General features: G+C 66.6%; 2 protein-coding genes across 2 annotated transcripts; one reads left to right on the top strand and one right to left on the bottom strand.

The window, feature by feature from the left end:
* Window positions 1-3,098: 3,098 nt before the first annotated feature.
* Window positions 3,099-13,833, bottom strand: SLC12A9 (solute carrier family 12 member 9). Its single transcript, XM_087740632.1, has 13 exons — window positions 13,589-13,833; window positions 11,058-11,192; window positions 10,748-10,885; window positions 10,229-10,528; window positions 9,881-9,988; window positions 9,657-9,768; window positions 9,390-9,547; window positions 9,045-9,127; window positions 8,676-8,800; window positions 7,167-7,359; window positions 6,818-6,992; window positions 5,808-5,954; window positions 3,099-5,347 (listed from the first exon to the last, which is right to left on the bottom strand). The coding sequence occupies exons 1-13, from the start codon at window positions 13,779-13,781 to the stop codon at window positions 4,506-4,508; spliced, it is 2,709 nt and encodes a 902-aa protein (XP_087596758.1). The 5' UTR covers window positions 13,782-13,833; the 3' UTR covers window positions 3,099-4,505.
* A 2,396-nt stretch (window positions 13,834-16,229) lies between these two features.
* Window positions 16,230-23,213, top strand: PRSS56 (serine protease 56). The gene is made up of 17 exons (XM_087740385.1): window positions 16,230-16,348; window positions 17,191-17,352; window positions 18,007-18,204; window positions 18,736-18,789; window positions 19,143-19,332; window positions 19,436-19,544; window positions 19,624-19,783; window positions 19,941-20,083; window positions 20,232-20,391; window positions 20,504-20,692; window positions 20,800-20,961; window positions 21,110-21,173; window positions 21,450-21,612; window positions 22,018-22,165; window positions 22,286-22,372; window positions 22,674-22,780; window positions 22,908-23,213. Exons 1-17 carry the CDS (start codon window positions 16,327-16,329, stop codon window positions 23,079-23,081), a joined length of 2,292 nt encoding a protein of 763 aa, XP_087596511.1. The 5' UTR covers window positions 16,230-16,326; the 3' UTR covers window positions 23,082-23,213.
* The last annotated feature ends 241 nt before the right edge of the window (window positions 23,214-23,454 follow it).

The following is a 23,454-nucleotide window of genomic DNA, read 5'->3' as shown; positions in this document are numbered from 1 at the left end:
GTGGGTGGGCGCGGGGTGCTCAGCCCTGCCACTCGGCAGGGGGGCTGGCTGGAGAGTGGGGGCACGAGCATCGGGTGCCACCACACCAGCCTCCTCATGGCTGCACTTACCTAGCCCCGAGACCCGCTTGGCACCTTGGTGGGAACATGATGGATGCAGGCGGGAGGCGGGAGGGCTGGCGTTATTAACAGCCCTGGGTATTGCTCCAACAGGGCTGTAAAAATTAAAGGCGTGTGGATATAAAATAATGGATAAATCTGAGCCGGCCGCAGAGCGCTGCAGCGTCCCACAGGAATTGGCATCTTGAGAAGCCGGGGTATGGCAGGCATGGGACAGGCACCTGTGTGTAGATACGGGGGATCAAGCACACTTCCAAGTGCTGTCTTCCCCCAAAAATCTCCCGAGTGCCCCGAGGGGATGCGCGGGCAGTGCCAACCTGCGGAGCTGGCGCTGCGAGGCAAGTGGCTGCTCCTGAAGCTGGGATGGAAGGAAAAGAGGTCGTGCCTTCGCAGACAGGGCTGGGGGCGCAGGGCACTTGCTCCAGGATGCCCACGAGCGCTGCCGAGCCCATGCACCCCCAGCAGGCAGTATCTGTGCCCTGGTGCTGCCAATACACCCAGGCATGACCAGGCTGGTGTGACCCTGGGGTCCTGCCCATCCTATTGCCCACAGCTCCAACCCTGAGCAGGGCCTGGGGCAGCACCCACTTCGCCAGCCCCATTCCACCCTGCCCGCCCCGCAGGCCACCCCGCCAGCATCCTCATTTTCCCCAAGATTAGCTGCAGCGCAGGAGCCTCCGCACACCACCAGCAGGTGACAAATAAGATTTTTCCACTCTCCCGAGCACCCGGCATGGGTCTGTCATTGAAAATGCAAAGCAGTGCGGTGCCAACCTCCGCCGCCCACCCTCCTCTCTGCCAGCCCCTTAGTGGCGAGCAGCTGGCCAGCCAAACTCTCCTGCCATTGCCGCTGGACCCCCCACTGCACCCGCTGCTCCCCCTCGGCAGTGCTGGGCATGGTGCCCTCGTGCCCAGTGGGGCAGGTTCCCGGGGGGTTTCTTAGAGGGATGCTAGTTTAGGGGTGTCAACCTGGGTGGGCAGCACGGCCTCGCTTGGCCATGGCCAACCATGGCCTTTGGGTGCACCCGCATGCCTGGTACTGCGAGTGGGAGAGTAGGGCGTGGGGGTGCACGGGGGTCCCAGCCACGCTGGGTATGTGCACCCCACCAGGGCCTGCCTGCCTCCAGGGAGGGTGCCAGGCTCTGGGGTGAGCACATGGCAGGCTCACCCTGGTGGTAGGGGGTGAGGGTTTGCCCCTCATAGGAAATATTTGGCCCAAGACATGCCTGCTGGGGTGGGCATTACCCCACAAACCCCACCCCAAGGGACCCCATCCCCAGCACCCAAGGGGGAGAGGACAGGAGCACTCCACCCCACAGCTGGGCGCATCCACCCAGCACTCAAAACCCTCACCCCTGGATTCAACCCTCCCAAAACCCTCAGTCCCCTCAAACCCCTCGGTCCCCCCCAACCCTAAGCACCCTGTTACCTGCTGCACCCCCAGCTGGGAACCAGGCACCTCCCCAGCAGCCCCCGGCCCTGCTCCCCCCCCCCCCCCCTCACCACCACGTCTCCCCTCTGCTATTGTCAGAGGGTTGCCTCTGCCTCTGTCTGCGAAATTAATTCGGAGGTGGAGAGGGAGAATTATGTAAAGTGTGGTTATTCTGGAGCGGCGGGGGAAGCGAGGCTGATGGCAAAGTGCCTTTTTGTGTGTTTAATATGCATTTTTTTCCAGTGGTGCATTTTCAGGCGGGTAATTTGCTGTCTTTTCAGACCCCGATCAGTATCATTTCTCCGGCAATGACAGCTTTTATTTGCACTGAAATGAATGCTGTGAAATTTCCAAGAAATAGCCGAGGCCCCGTTGGCTGCCCAACCCCGCAGGGCCAGGGCACGGGTACCTGCCGGCGCCTGCCCCCCCGCAGCCCCCCAGCCGGCCCCTGCCTGTGGCCCCGCTCAGCAGCAGCACTCGGGGTGCTGGGCACACGTGTGTGCCAGTTTGCACACCCAGCCCCTTGAGCCCTGTGTGCACATCAGCACATCACACCTAGGCGTGGGTGTATATATATACCCTGATGCATGTGCACATATAGACACCCCTTGTCCATGTACACACACACCCTTGTGCATGTATACACCCCCCAGCGCAGCACCTGCCTTCTGTGCACACACACACACACTCCTAGTCCATGCATATCCCCCCTTAATGCATATACCTGCCCCCTGCATACGTGACCCTCCTTGTGTGCTGCCCCCCCCGCCTTTGTAATCCCCCCAGACCTCACTACAGCACCCCTGACCCAGGGCACCCAGCCATCAGGAGGGTTTGGAGGTCCCCCATGCACCTTTCTGCCCCTCAGTCCAGCCCTTGGGGAAACTGAGGCACAGAGGGGCCAGGCACAGATGGGTGCTCTCCTCACAGCCCATCACCTCTCCAGGCACTGGCAGGGATGGGTGGGAGCCTGGAGAATACACAGGCTATGTGTCTGTTTGTCTGCACGTCTGTATGTTAGAAGGGAGGAAGAAATGTTTGTGTAGGTGTGTGCTGCGTGGGTGTTGTGCGCCAGAGCTGCTGTGCCGGCGTGTGATGCTGCCTTTGCAGCGGCCGTGCACATGCAGCGTGCACACCTGGGTGTGCACATGTGTGCCTGTGTTAGCCCCCTGCCTGCGTCCCGGTGCGTGTGACAGCATGTCTGCAGGGGTGGCATGGGCACACGTGTCCGTGTAATGCCATGTGGGCATCTCCGACGGGGACAGCATCCCCCTGTGTGCGACACTGTGCATGCAGCCGGGTGTGCTCCCTGTGTGTGCCTGGGCACACGTGGCCCAGGGGTGATGAGTGGTGCTTGGGGGGTACCCATGCGTATGCAATGCTGCACCCCCCTACTATGCCATGGGAGGCTGTACGCCCCCGGCCTCGGGTCCCGTACACCCCCAGCCACGGGTCCCCAGCTGCAGTGGAGCTGGTGCCTGGCACGGCCAAGGTTAACTCTGCTGGAGCCCATCGGCATGGTGCGGGGAAGCTTTAATTTAATGAAGTGTGAGGCTTTTTATGGGCTTTTAATTACGTGGTGATAATTAACATTATAGGCCGCCGGGTCCCGCTGGTGCCCGGCTGCCCTGTGCCAGCTTCCGCCTGTTTGTAAATAAACCCCACGGGCCACACAGTGCCCACCTCGGGGCACCCACCTCCTGCAGCAGGGAGCAAAGCCAACCCCAGGCCCCTGCCCACAGCCGGGGTGGGGATTTGGGCACAAATTCGGGCACAACCCACTGCAAAATGTGGGGAGCAAGGCCCCCCTCCCATTTTTCTCCCCCAGCAGCACCCAGCCGCCTGCGTTTTTCCGTCCGTCCAGCAGAGCAGAGCTGCCAGCTGGCAGTGCCAGGCTTGGCGAGAGCGGGCGCAGGCAGCAGTGCCACGCTTGCCCCCGCACTGGAGCCCTGCCTGGCCCGGAGCAGCCCCCCCGTGCTGGGGCTAATAGGAAGCGATCCATCAGGCAGCGCCCGGGCACGCTGCCCGCCTGCCAGGCACCTGATGGATTTATCACCCAGCACCCAGGCAATTTCCTGCCCTCCTCTAATCAATAAGCAGGGGGCAATGCCAGCTCCCCCATGGAGGTCATCATGGGGAGGTGGCGATGCCACATGAGACAGGTCCCAGAGCAAGGCCAGAGGACCCAGGTGTCTGGGCGAGGCCACCTCCCCACCTGCCCCCATCTCATTTTCCCCCTCCCTGGCAGGACCAGGGGCTCAGACCCCATGGGACACGGGGGGCCCTAGAGATTAAAGCATCTGGGTGCCCCTCACCTAGCAGCACCGGGGGTGCTGAGCAAGATCTGGGGTGCTACACCCCGCAGCCATTAGGGCCAGCACCTGGCTGCTCCCCTCCCCAGCCTCACGCAGGGAACCCAGGCATCCGGGCTCCCCTCCCCCACCCCTTCCCATTTAATTTTTCCTAATGAAAGGCAGGGAGGATGGCGGGGAGCCGGGGCACCAAGGTCGAGGCTGCCTTTAATCAATCCCTGCTGCTGGCTGGGTGCCCGGAGGAGCCGGCGGAGGAGAGGCTGGGGGCGGCAGGAGGGGGGAAGCACTGGGAAGGGGGATGCAGGGTACGACCAAGGGACTCCCAGCAGCCAACTGTGGAACCCAGTGCTCAGCCCCCCCCTGGGACCCCGCTATCCCCCACCGCCACCCCAAAGAAAAGGCACCATGAATGCACCGTGCTGCCAGGCCAGTGCCAGGGCTGTGCCCGGATCCTGCCAGGGCAGCTTTAATCCTCTGCAGGAGACACCCCCCAAAAAACAACCCACACCCCTGCACCCAGCCTCCAACCCCTCCCTGCCAGCCGGGGTGGGGACACCGGGGCTGGGGCCATCCCCGGGCTCGGACTGCTAAAGGCACTGGGCGAAGGAGGGCAGAGGGAGCTGGGGGGAACCGGGGGGTGACCTACAGCTGGGTGCTGGTGACGGCACTCACCCCGTGCACCAGCACGGTGGGGCCCAGCCCACGGGTGAGCAGCTCCAGCTGGTGCAGGTAGAGCAGGTAGAGGCTGGTGTCGGCTGGCGGCCGCGGCAGGTAGAGGAAGCGTACGGCCGGCGCGGGGCTCTGCTCCAGGACGAGTTTGTTGGCGGCACAGACGTACTCATCTGACACTTGGGTGGCATTGGCTGGGAAGTTCACGGCCCCTTCCTCCTCCTCCTCTGCCCCAGCGGGCGCTGGTCCCCCCGGAGGTCCCCGTTGGGTTTGCCAGTGCAGGCGGGTGACGGCATCCCAGGGCACCAGCTGGATCTGGGCCTGGATGCGCAAGTCCTTGAGGAGCTGGCGCAGCTTCTCCTCCTGGGCATGGGGCATGGCGCCTGCCTCCACGCAGAGGAAGAGGCGCAGGCGGGCCCGGCGCCAGGCCCGCGCCATGTTGAGGACGCAGGCCATCTGCAGCAGGAAGAGGCTGCAGGTGTCGGCGTAGCGGGCGCTGTCGGGCCGCAGCAGGTTGACGGGCCAGACGTGGATGGAGGGTGGGGGGCTGGCGGCCCGCCGCAGCTCCCAGGCCTTGTCCAGGCTCTCCAGCTGCCGGGCCAGCAGGACATTGCGAAGCATCTTCAGGGCGTCAGCCACGATGCCCACGTACTCCCGGGCCGACAGCAGCTTGGGGGTGTTGGGCGCCCGCAGCGGGGGGAAGCCCAGGGGGACCTCCTCACGGGCGCTGGTGAAGGCAGGGTGCCGGGCCAGACCATCCTGTGGCACCGCATCATCGTAGAAGCCCAGCACCAGGGTGTTGGGGCGCATCCCACCTGCCAGAGAGACCGCACCGGCCCAGCTGAGCAGAGGTGGAGGGCCCTACCAGCCCTCCTGGCACTGCAGGTGCCAACAAGCTTGGCTTTGGCATTGCTCACCCTGGTGATTCCAGACCCCTCAGCATCATGCACCCAGATGCCTCCAAGACCCAACTTGGCTTTGGCATTGCCCACCCAACATCTCTCCAAGTTCCAACTTGGCTTTGGCGCTGCCCACACTGGATGCTTTCAATCCCCTTGGCGTTGCCCATCCAGGTGTCTTCAAGTCCCTCAACATTGCTGACACAGATGCCTCCAAGCCCCAACTTGGCTTCAGCATTGCTCACCCCAAATGCCTCCAAGCCCCAGCTTGGCTTTGGCATCGCCCACCCAGGTGCCTCCAAACCCCTTGGCACTTCTCACCCCACAGGGGCAGCAGGGTGGACCCTCACCCATGCCCAGCCCAGGCACCACTCACCGAGGCCGGAGGTGAAGAGGAGCTGCCGGACACCATGCCGCACTGAGGGTGCGAGGGTAAGGCTGATGAAGGCCTTGACGTTCAGCTTGTCCACCAAGCTCAGCCACGAGTCCTGCTGGGGCTGCAGCGGGTCCGAGGGCAGCGTGTCTGGGTGGGGAGCGAGAACAGCATCAGGGGGTCAGGTACCCCACACCAGGGGCTCACCCTGGTGTCCCCACAGCAGCCCCCCTGCAAAAGCAGTGCCAACCCCCGTGCCTACCCCCGCACCCACCAGATGGGGAGGGTGGAAGCAGGTGCTTCCAGCCAGAGATATGAAATTGTACATAAATATATAAAAAATACCCAGGCAGCCCCATCCCCCCTCCCCAATTTCAGGCCATTAGTCACCACGGCAACGGTGGGGGGAAGCAGAGCCCGTGCATCTGCTAGGGCGGGGATGGGGACAGCCACGGCGTCTTCCAGGGAGCACGTGTGTGCAAACCAACACGCACCAGGGTGCAAACATGCCTGAAGCACGTGGACACACAGCGGCAGGTGTGAGGTGAGGATGGACACAGGCACACGCATGTGCAAGGCTGTGCTGAGTGTGTGCCCACACGTGTGCTGGGTGTGCATAGGCACTGACCCGTGCAATGGGACTGTGCTGCATGGGGGCCCAGAGGAGCCTGGGTGGCATGTGCCACGTGTGCACAGCAGTGCCGACACGTGCAGGAGCCCCATTTGCACGTCTAGGGATGAACACTTGAACACATGCATGTGCAAGCATGCAGAACATGCAAGCACACAGAACATGCAAGCACACATGTGCACAGGAGGTGTGGGAGAGACACAGGCCACTTATGACCCCCACACTGTGCCACACATGTGCCCAAAGCACTGACACTCCACAGCTATGCCCGCTCTACCCAGTGAGGAGCTGGTAGTGGTGACACTCCATGGCTTCTGGGAGCCCCGCAGCACTGCAGCAAGGGGCAGAGGCCACCAGCACCAGGGACAGGGCAGACCCTCACCCAAGTCCTGCAGCTCGACATGGCCCAGGACGTAGAGGCCGCTCTTCTTGAGGTCGTTGACAAAGTCGATGAGGCGGGTGCTGCCCCGTGGGTTCTGCACCATCAGCAGCATCTGCGGGCGCCAGAACTTGACGTGGTCCTTCCGCACGTCCAACATCAGCAAGTACTTCCGCACCTGGAGAGAAGAAGGGAGGGCAGCAGGTGAGGAACCCTCCTTCCTTCAGCAAACCACCCATGGGGATGCCAGCCTGAGGACACGCTGCCTGGGATGGAGCTATCATAGGGACACCATCTTGGGGACACCAGCTCTCAACCCCATGAGGGGACAGCGGAGGAGGACTGGGCTCACCTGGTGGAAGATGAGGGCCTGGCTGATGTAGCCCCAGGTGCTGCTGGGTGAGAGGTAGTGGAGTGCAAGGAGGAGGAGGAGGAGGAAGCCCAGGCTTGCGGAGGCCGACACAGGGCTGATGAGGAACATCATGACGCAGCAGCCCGCGATGCCCAGCAGGCACGTGTGCCAGGTGAAGTACCGAAAGGTGGGCCTGGAGCAGGGAGAAGGGGACACCTGCTACTGCGTGGCCCTTGTGCCAGCTGCAAGGTGGGCACAGCAAGGGGGGCTGTGCCAAGGTGCCAACCAGCCACCCCCAGCAAACCCCACTGTGCCAGCCCAGGGCATGTCTGGCACCCCAGATACCTGCAGGAGAGGGCGCAGAGGGGAGATGGTTCCTCCCAGGGCACCAGGCAGCCCATTGCTGCCAGCCCCTGGCAAACAGGGGTGATGATGGTTATGGGGCTGGCACTGCCCTGGCACGACTGGGGGGCCAGGTAGCGTCGGGCAGCACCAGCAGCCGTGGCGCCCGCTCAGCCTGGTGCAGGGAGGCGGAGGCGGGGAGGCAAGAAGCTGTTATTTTCTCTAATTGTTGTTTTTCCTGAAAGGTAATTAAAATCCTTTTCCGCTGCGCTTGATGGAGACCTCAGGGGGCGGGGGGGGGGGCACCAGATGTGGGGTGGGTGAGGGGACTGCTGCCACCCACCCCAGCAGCCTCCCAACCCAGGCACCAATCCTGCCCCATCCATGCCTGGCCAAGGGAGCAGCTAGCGGCAGGGTCAAGCCCCAGCCGGGCACAGACACCAGCTCTCCCTTGGGAATGGGGTGTTCTGGGAGACCCCCAGCCAGTGCCACCCAGCCCTGCTCCCATCTGGGGGACCCTCCCTGCTTCAGAAACACAGCACCCTGCACCAAGGGCGGCAGGCATCACCCAGGAGGGAGATAAGGCTCCCCCCAGCCACCCCGCCGTGCCCCCCCAGATTTGGCAGCCCTGCCAGGCCAGGCCGGTGCCAGGGTACCCCACACCCCTCGCCCCAGGCTGGGGCTGCCTGCCACGCACACTCCTCCTTCCTGGAAGATCATCTCCTCCCCCCACCCAGGATCCCCCTCCCTCCCCCTTCCCCGTTAGTTTAATTAGCGCTAATGGAAAGTGGGCTCCATCACCATTTGGCAAGCTGCCTGGGGGATGCCGGACGGGCACAGGCTATAAATTACCTCCGGAAAGCCTAAGGGGAGGGGGCGGGTGGTACCCGGTGGCACTGGATTTATCTGTACCCACTCAGCAAAGTGGTGCCAGGGCGTGGGGACTGTGCCAAGACCGTGCCACGCCAGGCCCTGGCCCCTTCTCCCTCCCGAGGCATTGGGGTATCTTTTCCACCCTTAATGACAAGGAGAGGGGTGCTCAGCATCTCTGCCCTTCGGAGGGGCAGCAGGCACAGGGATGGCAAGGGAACCGCAGACAGACAGATGCACAGACAGCTACCTGCCCAGCATCTGAGCGCAGCCTCCCTCCCCCGTGCCAGCAGGTACCTGAAGTTGGGGGCCGATGCCCACTCCAGTGCCAGGCAGGCCAGGTTGACAGTGGCATAAACCAGGAGGAAGAAGGTGGTCACAACCCCCGCGATGGTGTTGAGTTTCCCGGAGAAGAGCACCAGCTGCAGAGAGCACGGGCAGGGGGGCACAGGGTCAATGCACGGGAAAGGGTATGGGCAGTGCCCCTTGCTGTGATTTATCCTTAATTTATGGGCTCAGGGAGGGAAGGGTACAGCTGCAGCTGGACACCCGGGGCAGGGGGATACCCAGAGCAGGGGGATGTTCCAGGCTCCATGATGCCCAGCCCAGGCACCAACCCACCTTCACCCAGCGGGACTGGGAAAGGAGCATCACGGGCAAACTCACCTGTACCACCAGCCAGGAGAGGATCACCGCCATCACAGGGTTCCCACTTGCAGATGTCTTCTTGGCCAGCGCCAGCGCCCGGCCTGCGGGCAGAGCAGGGAGGTTGGGCTGGGGCACCCGGGTGGGCACCAACAGGCTCAGCCACCAGCCAGGAGTCCTGTCCCCACCCCGAGCGCTGAGGTGCAGGCAAGCGCCAGGGCATGCAGGTGACCCAAGTAGGCACACGCCAACCCATAAAACATCACCCCACACAGCAAGAGGATTCCCTGGTGACAGGGCTGGTCCCTGGCAGGGACAAGCACCCGGGTGGAGTCTGGCAGGTGCTGGCGAGCTCCAGGCACTCACCAAAGAGATCATCCCGGGCCAGGGCATAGAGGATGCGGGACGCTCCGATGAGGTTGCTCATGGCCGCAGAGAGGGTGGCAGCATAGATGCCCACCGTGACCAGGGGTGGGAAGATACTGATGTCACGCAGGAAGCCGTAGTCTTTCTGCAGGAGGGTCCTGGAGAGGGACACACACATGCTGGCACCTGCCTCGGCTCGTGCCAGCATGCCCTGGCACCGGGCACACCCTGGCATGATGGCCCCAGCAAGGGGACGGGTGGCTGTACCTGTTGCACGTGGCACACATGAGGAAAGCCAGCAGGTTGTAGACGAGGTAGGTGAAGAGCACGGCGGAGATGGTGCCCCGTGGAATGGAGTAGCTCGGGCGCTTCAGGTCCCCTGTGGGCAAGAGCAGGCAGCATTAGTGCCCACAGGCACAGCACCCCCCTGCTCTCCTCCAACCTTGGCTCCCGCTCCCGGTGCCACCCAGCCCAGCACTCCCTGCCCATACCTGACATGTTGGAGCCTGCCATGATGCCGGTGCAGCCATTGAACATCACCGCGAAGACGGAGCTGAAGCTCATCATCTGTCCGGTGGTGTAGTCCACCCCATACCCGCCTGCAGGACACACAGGCACAGGTTGTGACGGGCCGTCTGAGGCAGCGTAGCCCCACCATATACCCTCTCCTTGATGTCCCCATACGCAGACCACGGGAGAAACCACCCCATGGCACCTGTTCTGTGTCTGCAAGCTCCCCCCACCCTCCGGTGAGCCCCTGCCAATGTGGAGGTGCCAGTGTCACCCCTCCCCAGGTCGCAGGGGCCACAGTGGGCAGGGTGGGGATAGCTGCTCCTCACCACCCAGGTTGTCTCGCAGGGTGGCAAGTGAGAAGCCGGTGAAGGAGCCGTTCTCAGTCTCGGAGCCGTTGAAGTGGGGCAGGCGGATGGGCACCCCAATGGGCTGCGTGGCAAAGAAGCTGATGAGGATGGTGCCCAGAACAGCTGCGACGATGAGGAAGATGAGGAAGGTGGCCTTGGCATAGATGGAGGCACCCACGAGGCACACGAGGAGGCAGAGGGCCAGCAGCACGGTGCCGTAGAGCAGCTCATACCAGTAGCTCTGGGGCAGGACGTGGACGCCTGTGCCCACTTTTTGCCCTGGGCAGAGACAAGGCAGGATCAGCAGCGCTCGGAGGGGGCATCACCAGGAGCTGAGAGCCACCGGCGTTGTGCCAGGCATGACCGGCACCAACTCACTGGCCAGAGGGCTGGGTGAGCCATGCTGGCTATGCCAGGCATGGTGCTTGGCAGGCTCGGCAGGACGCTAGGGCTACTTGGGTAAGGGACACCCTTGCCACCACATATGGGGGTACTCACCAGGCGGGATCCCAAAGCTGTCCACCACTGCCTCCACCAGCCCCAGCACATAGAGGGCACTGCCGCACACGTTGGCCAGGAAAAACATGATCCCGATGCTGCCCCCAAACTCCGGGCCCAGGGCACGGCTGATCATATCTTGCTCAAGTCAAGGGAAGATGCCAGCAGCCCAAACCACCATCGGGTGCCCCCACCCCCCCCAACCAGGCCAGGGGGATCAAAGCCCCGGTGCGGCACCCCAGTGCTGCTGGGTAGTCACGCAATTTTGGCCCACATGCCCTGCCCCAGCAGCACCCACAGCAAAGGATACAGTAGGCTCCTCCGGCATCCAGCGCCCCGTTGGTAGCGATGGCACACACGGACAGCACTGTCATGCCGATGATGAAGTATGCCACCGCGAACATGGCCAGGGCTTGGTACAAGCCGGCATGGCCCACCACGAACCCTGCCAGGATGGGGGAGAGGCCAGCGTGCCCATTAGCTGGGCATGGACCACCCCCCAGACAGGGTCCTTGGGCACAGCCAACCCCCCCCAGACCTCATCCTCACCGAGGCACATGGGCTGCTCCCATCCCCCTGCCCACAGCTCCCCCCAGACATGCCACCTCCTTCCCTGCCAGGGTGGGGATGTCCCCACCCCGGGGTGCTGCCACCCCCCACGTGCAGCAGCACTGGGGGCCAGCCCAGCCGGTGTCCCCCACCTCAGGGCATCTCCATCTTCCTGCCGTGCCAGGATCAGGCCTGGGCACACCCTGGACACCACAGCTCAGAGGAGCACACCCAAAAAGCAAACAAACAGGGCAGGGGCTCTGCTGCCCACCCAGCCCCGGGGCACTGCGGGGGGGTGCCGGGACCCCCGTGCCCTGCTGCCACCCTGAGCGTGCAGGGTGCCCCTTGCACCCCAGCTCGGGCGCCAGGAGCTGACGGGCTCCCCGCGGGGTTCGCGTTGCAGCCTCGCTTCCCCTCTGCAAAGCAGGAAGCAAAAGCAGCCCCAGGGCTTCCCTGCCAGCCGGGACACCCTCCCCAGCTCCCCTCCCTGGGGACAGGGCACCCAGAGCCCCCCGCAGCCCTGCCTGGGGTGACAGGAGGCGAACGCGGCCGGCGGCACCGCGGGCAGGAAGGGGCTGCCCTCGGCTGCAGGGAGATGCCCTATCTCAGCCGCAAGCCAGGCCGCAGCCATGCCCGCGGGCAGCGAGGGGGGTGCCGGGGCCACGGCCGGGGCACGGGCATCGCAAGGAGCCCTTGGGGGGACAGGCTGGGTTTGGGGGCACCCCCTGCCATCCCTGGAAGGCTGGAGGGTGCCCAAGTGCCAAAAGCGGGGGGGTTGAGGGGGGTGGGGGAAATAAAGGGATGCCCCAAAAGCAGCCTGGGGGTAAGCAGGAGGGGCTGCTCGCCCTGGAGATCCGGGGGATGCTTGAGGCGTGGGGGAAGCGGGGGGCTGCCGGGGGGAGCCACGGCCTCCCACGGTGGGACAGTTCCTCTTCCCGGCAGCTCCCCTCCTCCTCCGCCCCACACTTCCCTTCCAGCCCCACGGCCCCCTGGGGTAACGCACCCCCGGGCGGGGGGACCGCGGCAGGAGGGGGGACCCTGGTGCCCGCTACAGGGTAGGGGTTGGGGGGGTCAGAGCCTGTGCGAGGACCCCAAACAGGGGGGTGGGATGGGGGTGAGTGATGGCAGGGGAGAGCTGTGCCCACAGCTCGGGGGGTCCCCCAGGCAGGGGAAGGGGCTCAAGGTCCCCCACAGGGCCTACTGGCCCCCCCGGGCACGCAGCCAACTCCCGCCCCGGGTGGAAAGTGAAAGAGGAAAAGCCTTCCCAGTTCCCAGACCAGGGCAGACGCTGCCTCTCCTGGGCCTCTGCCTGCCCCGGGGCCAGGCTGGGGCATCTCCCCCTGCCAGGGCCCCCCAAAGGGCTTCCACCTCCCCTGCTCCATGCCCAGCCTGCCCACCTAATTCTCCCAGGTCACTCAGTAACAGACTCATAACCCAAACTGGGAGCAGCCTGGGACCCAATCTGTGCCCTCCAAACAGCACAGAGCAGGGGGGCAGCTGGGTGCCTGATGGGGGACACTGGGGGGGGGGGGGTCCTGCCCTGGGGACACCATGTGGCAACTGGAAGAGAATGGGGCTGCTGTACTGGGGGTGCTGGAGCCCGGCCCTGGGGGATGCCTGGGGAGCAGCGGGGTCCCAGCACTGGGATCCCGCTTAGGGAAGGCACGGGGGTCCTGCCCCAGGGACACTAGGGCTTCACACTGGGGTCCCTTACTGGGGGCACCGAGGTCCCTAACTGGGGTCCCATCCTGCGGGTACAGCAGGAGCCCTGGGCCCCAGGCTGGAGGGGTCAGGAGGGGACACTCAGCACTGGGACTCCAGCCTGGGCGAGAGCAGAGGGGGCACTGAAAGGGCACTGAGACTCCAGACTGGGGGGCTCGGGAGAGGGTACTGGGAGGGCACTGGGGCCCCAGACTGGGGCACTGGCGTGAGCACTGGAGGGGAGCACTGGACTCCAAAGAGGGAGGCTCCGGAGAGGGCACTGGGAGGACACTGGGGACCCAGACTGGGGGAGCTCAGGGGGGAGCACTGGGACGTCAGACTGGGAGGCTGGGGGGAGCACTGGAAGGGCAAAAGCAGGACACTGGGGGTCCGGACTGGGGGGCTCGGGGGGAGCACGGGGGGTCCGGGCTCGGGCGTTTCGGATGTGGGGGGGCTCGGGAGGGGCTGGGGCCCCGGGAGGACACGGGGCCCGGGCTGGGGGTGCCGGGCAGGGCTGGCGAGTCTCGGGGGGCCCCGGAGGGCGGCCGGGAGGGGGGGGGCGGGGGGGTCCGGGGGGGCGGCGGCACTCACCGAGGCGCAGGAAGAGGACAACGCTGAACATGGAGAGCAGCGTGGGCACCACGACGCCCAGGAAGGTGGGCAGCTTGCGGGGGGCGGCGGCGGCGGCGGCCCGGCCGCGGGCGCGCTCCCGGCCCCGCTCCTCCTCGCCCGAGCCGCCGCACAGGCGGTACGTGAGCAGCGCGCTCCGCTCCGAGCTCGCCATGGCCCGGCACGACCCCGGCCCCCGCCGGCCCCGAAACCCGCCCGGTCCCGGTCCCGGCCCCGGCCCCGGCCCCCGGCGGCCCCGCCCGCCGACCCGGGCCCGACCCGCCGGGCCCCGCCCCTCCCAGCTGACCACGCCCACGCCCCGCCGGATAGGCCACGCCTCCTGACCCGCCCCGCCGGGTAGGCCACGCCCCGTCCCGACCATATAGGCCCCGCCCCAGCCTGCCGGCTAGCCCCGCCCCTCTGTTGACCCCGCCCACAGCCCGTACCCCACCCTCATCCCGGCCCCCGGCCCCAAATGTACCCCCAGAGTGGGCCCCCCCGCCGCCCCACACCCCGAATCCCCCCGGCCCTCCCGGGGTCTCCCCACTCCCGGTACCCGGCACTCACCGCCCACCCCCGGCACCCCCACTCCTCCCGGCACCCCAAAACCGGCCCCCGCGCCCCTGCATCGCCACACGCCCCCTGCCCCGACCCCCCCCAACGGCCCGAGTCACCCCGCGGCCAGCACCCCGATACCGACCCCCAGGGACCCCGGCACTGCCCGCCCCCCCGGTGCCCGCTCCCCGCGCCCCCCCTCCGGTGCCGGCCGGGCTCGGCTGCCCGCGCCAATTACCGGACAATCGGGGCCTCCCTCCCCCCTCCCTCCCTCCCGCCGCCGGGGCTGGGATCTGCCCGGGCCCCGGGGTCCCACTGCCGCCGCCGCCGCCGCCGCCCGGGGCGGCCGAGCGCCTCTCCAATTAGGTTAATGGGGTTGGCACCGGCACCGGGGCCGAGGGGGGCGGGGGGGGCACGGCGGGGCCGGGGGCGAACCCCACGCCGGCCTTGGGCACCCGCGGTCCGGTCCACCGAGCGGTTGACCCCCCCACGGCGCAAGCCCGTGACACGAGTGGGGGGGTATCCGTGCGGGGACACCGGGGCGGAGCGCGGGAACGGCGCTGCACACACACACACACACCCCCGCGTGTCCCCGCCGTCCCCCGTGGGGCGGAGGCGCAGCGAGCCCCCGCGGCGTCCCCGCGGCCGAGGTGGGAGCCCGGCGGGGCCGGGGCTTTCATCTGCGGCGGGCCTGTCGCCGTGCCAGCCGCGGGCAGCGCCGCGCCTTTGATGTGCCACTGAGGCGGCATTGTCCGAGCCCCCCGGCACCCTCAGGGCCGGGGGAGACCGGGGGGAGCGCAGCACGGCGGGGCTGCGGGCACGGAGGCGGCCCTGCCCCTGGTGGGGACGGGGGTGGCGGCACGGGCACCCCCCCAGGCCCCGAAATGGGGATGGGGACACTGGCACCTCCTTGCACCTAGTGGGGATGGAGAGGGGGGCATAAGCACCCCCTAAGGAGGGGAGAGACGAGGGCATGGGCACTCCCTGTCCCCCGATGGATTTGGGGACACGGGCACCCCCTGACCTCTAAATGGGGATGGGGAGACGTGCACCTCCTGCCCCTAACAGAGACAGACATGGGGGCACGGGCGCCCCCTGCGCCCCAAAGCGGTGATGGGGATGTGGCCGCACCCTGCCCCACCAAAGATGCTGAGGCCGGGGCCACGGGCACGGGAGGGTGGCAATGGGGGCAGGAGGGCGGTGCGGGCACCCCAAAAGTGTGGGGCCAATGACAAACCAAACTGTAGACACTGGGGGGACCCCCTCCAGCTGGGCAGGCGAGAGTGGCCGCCTTACCCCTGGGGCCAAAGCTGCCCCCCAGAGCCGGCCACGCCACCCGCTCGCTGCCTGCCGCTGCCAAAAAGCGGGAGGCAGCCGGTGCCCCGGCCCCACCTGCCCCCCCCGCCCGGGGGCGCGTCCCCCCCCTGCACCCCAGGCGAGGAACGGCCTTAGTGTGGAGCCGGGGTGCTGGGGGGTTCCTCGGGGGTGCAGTGCCCCTGCACGGGGTGGCCCGTTCAGCCAGGGTCGGGGGTAGCACAGAGAGAGGGACCCCCTGCCCCACGCGTCCTCCCCGCCCCGCAGTGGCCGCCCGGCCGCTGCCCGCCTTTGAAGCCCCCGGAGGGTCTCCCACGCCCGGCCCGGGGCCCCCCGCGTCCCGCAGCCGCCGGTGCGTTCCCACCCGCCCGCTGCCGTCCCCCCCGCGCCCGGGGCCCGCCGGAGGGAGGGTGGCGCGGCCAGGGCTTGGCGTGAAAATGATCAAGGGCCGCGGGCAGCGCCGGAGCGCAGCGCCCGTCTGATGCTGCCCGCCCGGAGGCCCCGTCGAACAAAGGCGGCATTGAGGCCCCGGCTGCGCCCCCCCCGCGCCCCCCGCCCCGAGCTGGCATCTTGGCGCGACATTAATGAACTCGCCTGTTTGTGCTCCCCCGGCCCCTCTCTCCTCCCACCGCCCAGGGGGCACCGTATATATCCATCCTCCTCGCCCGCCTCGGGTATTTCGGGGGCTCCCCCCCTCCTGACCCCCTTTGCCCGCCCCGGGGATGGAGCGAGGAGGGAAGAGGACACGGGGCGCTCTCCTCGGGGTCCGCCTGGTCCCCCCGGTGCTGCTGTCGCTGCTGCCGCTGCTGCAGCTGGCTGGGGGGGCCCCCCTGGGCCAGGGGCTGTACCCCATGCCAGCCGGCGTCCTGCAAGGTCAGTGGGGCATGGGGACGGGGCATCTTTGTGGGAGGGTTTGGCTGCAGATGGGGTGGCTGTAGGAGCCGGGACTCCCGGGTTCACTCTCAGGAAGGGCGGGAAGCGCAAGCAGGATGCCCGGGTCCCTGGCGAAGCCCCCCATGCCCACGCTGCCTGGCCTGGGTGGCAAATGCTGCCCGTGGCACTCTGGGACACTGGGGTTGCAGGGAGCGGTGTGGTTCGTGTCCCACGGCCGCCAGTTCTCCCTCCTGCCCCGGGTACCTGTGCCAGTCCCGGGGGACCCTCTGCTAGGGCATGGCCAGCAGGAGGGCGGCTGTGGGCGGGTGCAGGTGGGCACAGGTACAGGCACACGTGGGGATGCACATACAGGGCACGCACAGGACTGCACACACGTGGGCACACGCAGGGACGTGCAGACACGAGCACACAGACCCTGGCACACACAGGTGAGCACCCAGAGTGTGGGCACAGGTGTGCATGGAGGTGCATGCACACGGCCACGCATGGGCGCACAGGGGCACACCTGCCCACGCTCACACCCTGCTCCATGCCCACGCTTGCACATGTGTGTTCACAGGGTCTCCACATGCAGCAGGCACACACGGGCCTGGGCAAACACCCTCCCCTCACCATGTGCCCGTGTGCCAACCCCACCGGGGAGGTGACAGTCATGCCTGTCACCCTACACAATGCCAACGGGTGACAGGTCGTGCCCAGCCTGACTCCCACCACGGAGATATCAGGGCATGGGCACTGGGTGGGCTGGGGGCACCCGTGGCCATGGTGGGGGGCACTGGTGAGGGCACCAGGGGTCTGAGCGCCCTGTGTGTGCCCGGCAGCACTGTCGAGCCGGGGGACGCTGGTGCTGGAGGCAGCGCTGAGGAGTGCACTGCTGGCACTGGAGCGGGCACTGGCCGAGCAGCAGCGGCAGCGGGGCGCCTGCGGGCTCTGTGCCCCCTGCCTCTTCCCCCCCTGCACCAACCTCACCCGCCACTGCCCACGTGAGTCACGGTCCCCTGGCTCCCATGGCCCCATCCCCAGGAGACCCTACCCAAATAGAGCCCAGGGTCTCCACCCAAACACTGCCCAGGGTCCCTATCCAAATGCTGCCCGGGGTCCCTATCCAAATACCACCCTATGCCCAGGAGACCCTACCCAAACACGGACCCATGCCTGGAAACCCTACCCAAATACTGCTTGGGGTGCGTATACCAAAGCACCACCCTATCCCCTAAAAGCCCTACTCAAATGACACCCCAAGACCCTACCCAAGCAGTACCCCCTCCCCTATAGGCTTTACCCTATAGATTTTATGAAAACAGCGCCCAGACTCCCAAAACATCCCTAACTGCTAGAGACCCTACCAAACCACCACCAAGAGACCCTACCCAAGCAGCTCCCCATTCTCTCTAGATCCTACCCAAACATCAGCTGGAGCCCTACCCAAAACATTGTCCGATCCCTTGTCTCCTTTCCAGAGATCCCCGCAAAAACTTATCCCAGCACCCAGAGGACCCTACCAAACCATGCCAACACCACAGCCCCATCATGGCCCCTTCCCACCCGCCCCAAAGCGGAGCTTGGGGTGGCCCGGGCGGAGGTGGGCAGGAGGCAGGCAGAACATGGGGATGCCCACAGCTCTCCTGTCCTTGCAGCGCCGGCCGTGCCCCCCACCATGCCCCCCAGCTGCCAGGACCTGCTGGATGCCCAGGCACTGCCCGAGCTGTCCCAGCGCAACTGGGCGCTGAGCCAGGCCTGCGCCTCCTACCAGCGCCTGTGCCCACCCGAGGGGGCCCAGCACCACTGTGCCCCGCTCAGCGCCCGGCTTTGCCGCCACCGCCTCCAGGAGTGCCGTGAGTGGGCATCTGCATCGCCCCGGCTCCCTGGACAAGGGAGACCCTACAATAACAAATGGAGCACCTGAGGGGATGCCTGGGACTGCCCGGAGGGGATATGGGTCATTGGGGGGTGACAGGGGGTGGTGGGGGTGGGGAGACTGGGGGTACAGTAGGGTGATGGTGGATCTCTGGCGGGATGGGAGAGGGGGGGGGATGAGGGACCTGGGGTGAGAGGTGGAGATTTGGGGGATGGAGGACTGGGAGTGATGAGCAGACTGGGCGGCACAGGGTGCTGAGGGGTGATGGAGAATCTGGGGTGAGAGAGGGGAGTGTGGAGGAACGGGGCAAGGGGGGGTGACGGGGAGTTTGGGGACATCGAGTCACTGGGGGTGACAAGAACTCCTGGGGTGGTACAGGGGTGCTTGTTCGGGATGATGGGGATCTGGGGGGCACTGAAAGGAACCGGTGGGAATTGGGGACAGCAGGGACATGGTGGTGACATTGGGGGCAGGTGTCCCCACATGCCATGACAGCCTGTCCCCACAGGGATGGCAGCCACAGCCCCGGGCCCTGGTGTACCAGCAGAGGCGGCGATGCCAGGTGAGCCGGGGCGGCCCCATGGTGCCCACGCCGCCACCCCCCCCACCCCCATGCCGGTGGGCGCCCCCGGCCCCCGGCCGCCTGCTGGGCCGGGGGGCAGAGGTTAGCGTCGGCAGCTGCTGGGCTGCGGGGTGCCCCCGGCCCGCCGCCCGCTCGCCTCTGTGAGCACAATGAGGCTTGACAGCACGCCCTGCGTGGCCTGACCCCCCCAGGGGCCGCCCACCACCCCCTCCGCCCACCATGGCCATCCCGGCACTGCTGTGCCTGGCCACCCTGTGCCCATCCAGGAGATGGGGCGTCCTGGCAGTGAGGTGCCAGGACCCGCCCCCCCTCACCCCAGCTTTGTTCCCCAGGGAGCTGCGGGCACCGTGGGGGCCCCCAAGCGAACGCCACAGCCCCCCGAGGACGGATCATGGGCGGCAGTGTGGCCCCGCGGGGGGCCTGGCCCTGGCTGGTGTCGGTGCGGCTCCACGGGGAGCTGATGTGTGGAGGGGTGCTGGTGGGGCACTCCTGGGTCCTCACCGCAGCCCACTGCTTCGCCGGGTACGGCAAGGGGCATGGCAACGTAGGGATGATGTCCCTGCAGAGGGGGGCATGGGGTGGCACTCTTGTCACCCCTGTAACTCGCTGTCCCCCACCCCGCCAGGAACCGGAACGAGCTGGCGTGGACAGTGGTGGTGGGTGACCACGAGCTGGGCAAGACGGACGTGGGCGAGCAGGCAGTGCCAGTCCGGCGCATCCTGCCTCACCCCAAGGTCGGTGGAGGTGGGCACCCCCCTGACCTCCCTGTTCGTGCCCCAAGGCTCCCCACTGACACCCCGCATCTCCTTCCAGTTTAACCCCAAGACGTTTCACGGGGACCTGGCGCTGCTGGAGCTGGCAGTGCCGCTGGCCCCCTCACCCACCGTCAGCCCCGTGTGCCTGCCCAGCAGCCCCGCGGAGCCCAGCCCTGGCACCACCTGCTACATCACAGGCTGGGGCTCCCTCTACGAAGGTAGGTGCCACCCGGACACCCACGGGGTTTGTGGGGCATCCCCCTCGGTGCCCTCTCCTGTGCCCAGTGCCAATGCACCAAGCCAGGGTAGGGGGGTGCAAAAGAGAGGGGGGTGCCCGGGCACAGGGCACCCCATAATAGGTGCCTTGCCTGGCAGAGGGGCCAGCGGCCAACGTGGTGATGGAGGCGCGAGTGCCCCTGCTCAGCCAGGAGACGTGCCGGGGTGCCCTGGGCAGCGACATGCTCACCAACGCCATGTTTTGCGCTGGGTACTTGTCTGGGGGCATCGACTCCTGCCAGGTAACACCCAGGGCTGGGAGGCTGCCAGCCCCCCAGCTCAAAAATCCCTCATGGCACACAGTGCTGGGCATGTGCCGCAGCATGGCACAGCCCAGCAGTGCGGTTGGGGTCCTGTCCCAGACCAATGCACGGGCATCCCCCCTCCCAGGGTGACTCGGGGGGCCCGCTGGCATGCCAGGACCCCTCCTCGCACCGCTTCGTCCTCTACGGTATCACCTCATGGGGCGACGGCTGCGGCGAGCGGGGCAAACCGGGCGTCTATACCCGTGTCGCCGCCTTTGTGGACTGGCTAAGCCTCCAGATGGACCGTGAGTGTCACTGGCTGCGCTGGGGGGGACAGAGATGCCCAGGGTGCTGTGGGGATACATCGTCCTGGGTGGGGGTGTTCAGCACCTCATGGCAGCCCGGGTGCCCTCGCAGCCGCCCCCGGCAGCCGGGAACCGAGCTGCTTCGACCTGCTGGCACTGGCCCAGCTGCCCCCTGAGCAGCAGCCACCCGAGCGCGCCCGTCTCTGCGCCTTCTACACCGGGTCCTGCCGGGCCCCCCAGGGCCGGGCTGCCTGCATCCGCCTGTCCGAGGAGACCTGCCTCGCCAGGACGAGACGATGCGGTGAGCCGGGCGATCATGCCGGGGTGAGGGTGTGGGGCAGGACGCCGTTTCTGGCAGCGTGGGGCCGGTGTGGTGCCAGGGCCATGGCTCTCCCGCTGTGCCCGCAGAGCTGCACTCCTACACCCAGACCTTGGTGGATCTCCTGCGCCGGGCTGGGGACTTCATCCGAAACCAGTTCGACTTCTCCTTCCTCACCCATGCCCTGCCCCAGCTCCTGGGCAAGATCTATGGGCACCTCTTCCCGCCCCGTGTCCGCAGGGATGCCCCAGGTACCCTCCCAGGCTGGGCCACTCTGTGCCTACTTGGGGTCCCATCGGTCCCGCCCATGCCAGTGGCCGAGGCACCAGCAGCCTGCCCTGGCATCCCCATGGGGGTCCCCTACCCTTTGTCCCTCCTGTCCCCTTCTTGTCCTCACAGGCCCAGCTGCGGCAGGGGGCCAGCCCAGCCCCACGGCAGAGGGACCCCAGAGACCCCCCACCAGGTGGGGCATGGTGGGCCACAGGACAAGGGGGGCTAAAGGGTTTGGGGAGGTGGGCAAGATGCCCATGGGCACTGAAATAGCTTTTTGGGGATAGCCTAAAGCATTGGGGTCCTGTTCTTTCTGCAACCAGGGCACACCTGGAGGGAGGTGGGCACGGCCCCCCAGGGTGCCCAGGGCCAGACAGGTCCCACAAGGGGTGCACAGGGTGGGAGTGACGCTGCCTAGGGGACGGGTGCCACCAGGCACCTGCCTGAGCTTGCTCTGCTGTGCTTGCAGGTGGGGGGCCAGGCGGCCTCCCCCCTTCGCAGGGCTCTTTGGGGCCGTGGGACCACGGCTGCAGGACTGGGTGGAGGCACTGAGGGCCATGGCAGAGGGCAGCACCCTGGTGCCTACCCCGGGAGGGGGGCAGCTCCACGGGGAGACGTGGCTCTTCTTGCAGGTATTTGGGAGGGATGGGCTGGGGGGAGCCCCTACTCCTCTGGTGACAGTGCCACCCCGGACTAAATCCCAGCAGTTCCCCCATGTCCCCTCCTGATATCCCTTGGGCCCATCGTACCCTGTGCATCCACAGATGTGGCATCTCCCACTCTGCCACCACAGAGGGGGCATCTCACCCTCCCCAGCTGAAACCAGTGCTCCCAGACCAACCAGTGCAGAGCCAGCCATGGGTCTGACCCTGTAGCTTAGGATCTGACCCAACACACCCATAAAGATGTCATGTGTCCTCAGTGCCCCATCTGACACCAGCCCAGCTGTGCCCTGCGCTCTGCCACAGTGCACCTGACCATGCCCATGGGTACCCTGTGGGTGCCCCACCGTCCACCCTGTCCCCCCTTACCTTCAGCAGGGCAAGGAGGTGGTGGAGGAGCTGGTGGGACAGGGACAAGCCTTCCTTGCCCAGCTGCGGGCAGAGCTGGACCTCGGCACCCCTCTTGAAGCCATGGAGCCGCGATGGGCACCCAGAGAGCTGGCAGGGACCCCCACACTGAGACGTGAGCCCTGGGAGCTGGGGGGGCTGAGGCCAACGGGGCAGCGGAGTGTCCATCCACTGTCCAGGTCTGTGCCCACCAGCCATGTCCCCGCCAGGGTTTTCACACCTCTTTTGGTGGCAGGGCCCGCACCAAGGGAGAAACGTGAACTAATGCCCACAGAGCTGCCGGGGGTGAAGGAGGAGGAGGAGGAGGCAGGCGCAGGCAGAGGTAAGCGCCCCGCAGCCCGCAGCCACTGTAGGATGCCACATGCCACCATGGCGATGGTGGCAAGCCCGGCCTCAGCTTCACATGCTGGTCCCAGGGCTGGTTGTCCCATGTTGGTGTGACAACCCTCGGCCATACCCTCCTCCACAGGGACCCTCTGCCCTGGCTCCCCCAGCATCCCCAGAGCATGGGTGCTCCTTCCCGGGGCGGGCAGCAGCATGGTGCCCCCATGACTCTTCCCGCCCCTCAGCGCACCACTGATGTCCCCCCTCCATCTCTCTCCTGCCCATCCCTGGGATTGCAGCCTGCCCCGGCCTCAACGAGTCAGTGGTGCGGGTGGGTGCGGTGCAGGAGCTGTACGCCTGGGTGCTGCGGGTGCCTGAGCCAGACCTGGCCATGACCTTCCAAGAGGTGAGTGCCCCGTCCAGCTGCTCCGAGCCCCCTGCCCCAGCAGCCAGACGGTGCCACCCCTCAGACCGTCACCGTCCCGCCATGCCCCTGAACCCCTGGGACTCACAGTGTTGTCATCTCCCCACAGATCCTGGTGGACTTGGGCTCCAAAAATGCCAAGGGGCTGTACCGGGCACAGGTGCGGGCCATGGTGGGGGGCCGCCCCACGGCCTTCACTGGCCTCGTGGGGCTGGAGAGCGACTCGCTGGCCCGCAGCATGCCCGGCCTTGTCGCTCTGGCACTCGAGGCACTGAAAACTTAACGGTGCCCGCGGTGCCCTGGGGCACCATGCCAGCATGGGGACAGGGCTCTGGGGCAGGGGTGTCTCACGTCCTTCAAACACAGCTCCCTCCCCAGCTCAGGCTCTTCCACCCTTTTGTCCCACATCGTGCCTCAGTTTCCCTCTTCCCACCAGCACTGCCCAACCTCCCCAGGGCAATGAGGTGCTAGGGGGCACCTGGAGTCTCTCAGCCAGGGATCACAGTCCTCCTCCTCTCCCTGGGACCCCCACCTTGGCAAGCTCACCCCCACCCCATTTTCTCTAGAGACATTTGGGCTGTTATTTATTTGTACATAGAAAGGTTTATTTTTCAATAAAGAAGGGCTCTATTTTCTGGTAGCTGGCAAGTGTGAAG

The sequence above is a fragment of the Nipponia nippon genome, unplaced genomic scaffold, assembly GCF_047370975.1.
Source record: "Nipponia nippon isolate SJK-2023a ecotype South Korea unplaced genomic scaffold, ASM4737097v1 scaffold_7, whole genome shotgun sequence".
Classification (NCBI taxonomy): Eukaryota; Metazoa; Chordata; class Aves; order Pelecaniformes; family Threskiornithidae; genus Nipponia; species Nipponia nippon.
Note: the sequence above shows the minus strand (reverse complement) of the source record. Positions and strands in the feature narration are given on the sequence as shown.

Coding starts and splice junctions, on each gene's coding strand:
- SLC12A9 (XM_087740632.1), bottom strand. CDS start 13,781: ATGGCGAGCTCGGAGCGGAGCGCGCTGCTCACGTACCGCCTGTGCGGC. Junction 9,548..9,656: donor ATGTGTGCCACGTGCAACAG/GTACAGCCACCC, acceptor GTCCCTCTCCAG/GACCCTCCTGCAGAAAGACT. Junction 8,801..9,044: donor TCTCCTGGCTGGTGGTACAG/GTGAGTTTGCCC, acceptor TGCTCTCTGCAG/CTGGTGCTCTTCTCCGGGAA.
- PRSS56 (XM_087740385.1), top strand. CDS start 16,327: ATGCCAGCCGGCGTCCTGCAAG. Junction 20,962..21,109: donor TGTCCGCAGGGATGCCCCAG/GTACCCTCCCAG, acceptor TTGTCCTCACAG/GCCCAGCTGCGGCAGGGGGC. Junction 22,373..22,673: donor GGAGGCAGGCGCAGGCAGAG/GTAAGCGCCCCG, acceptor CTGGGATTGCAG/CCTGCCCCGGCCTCAACGAG.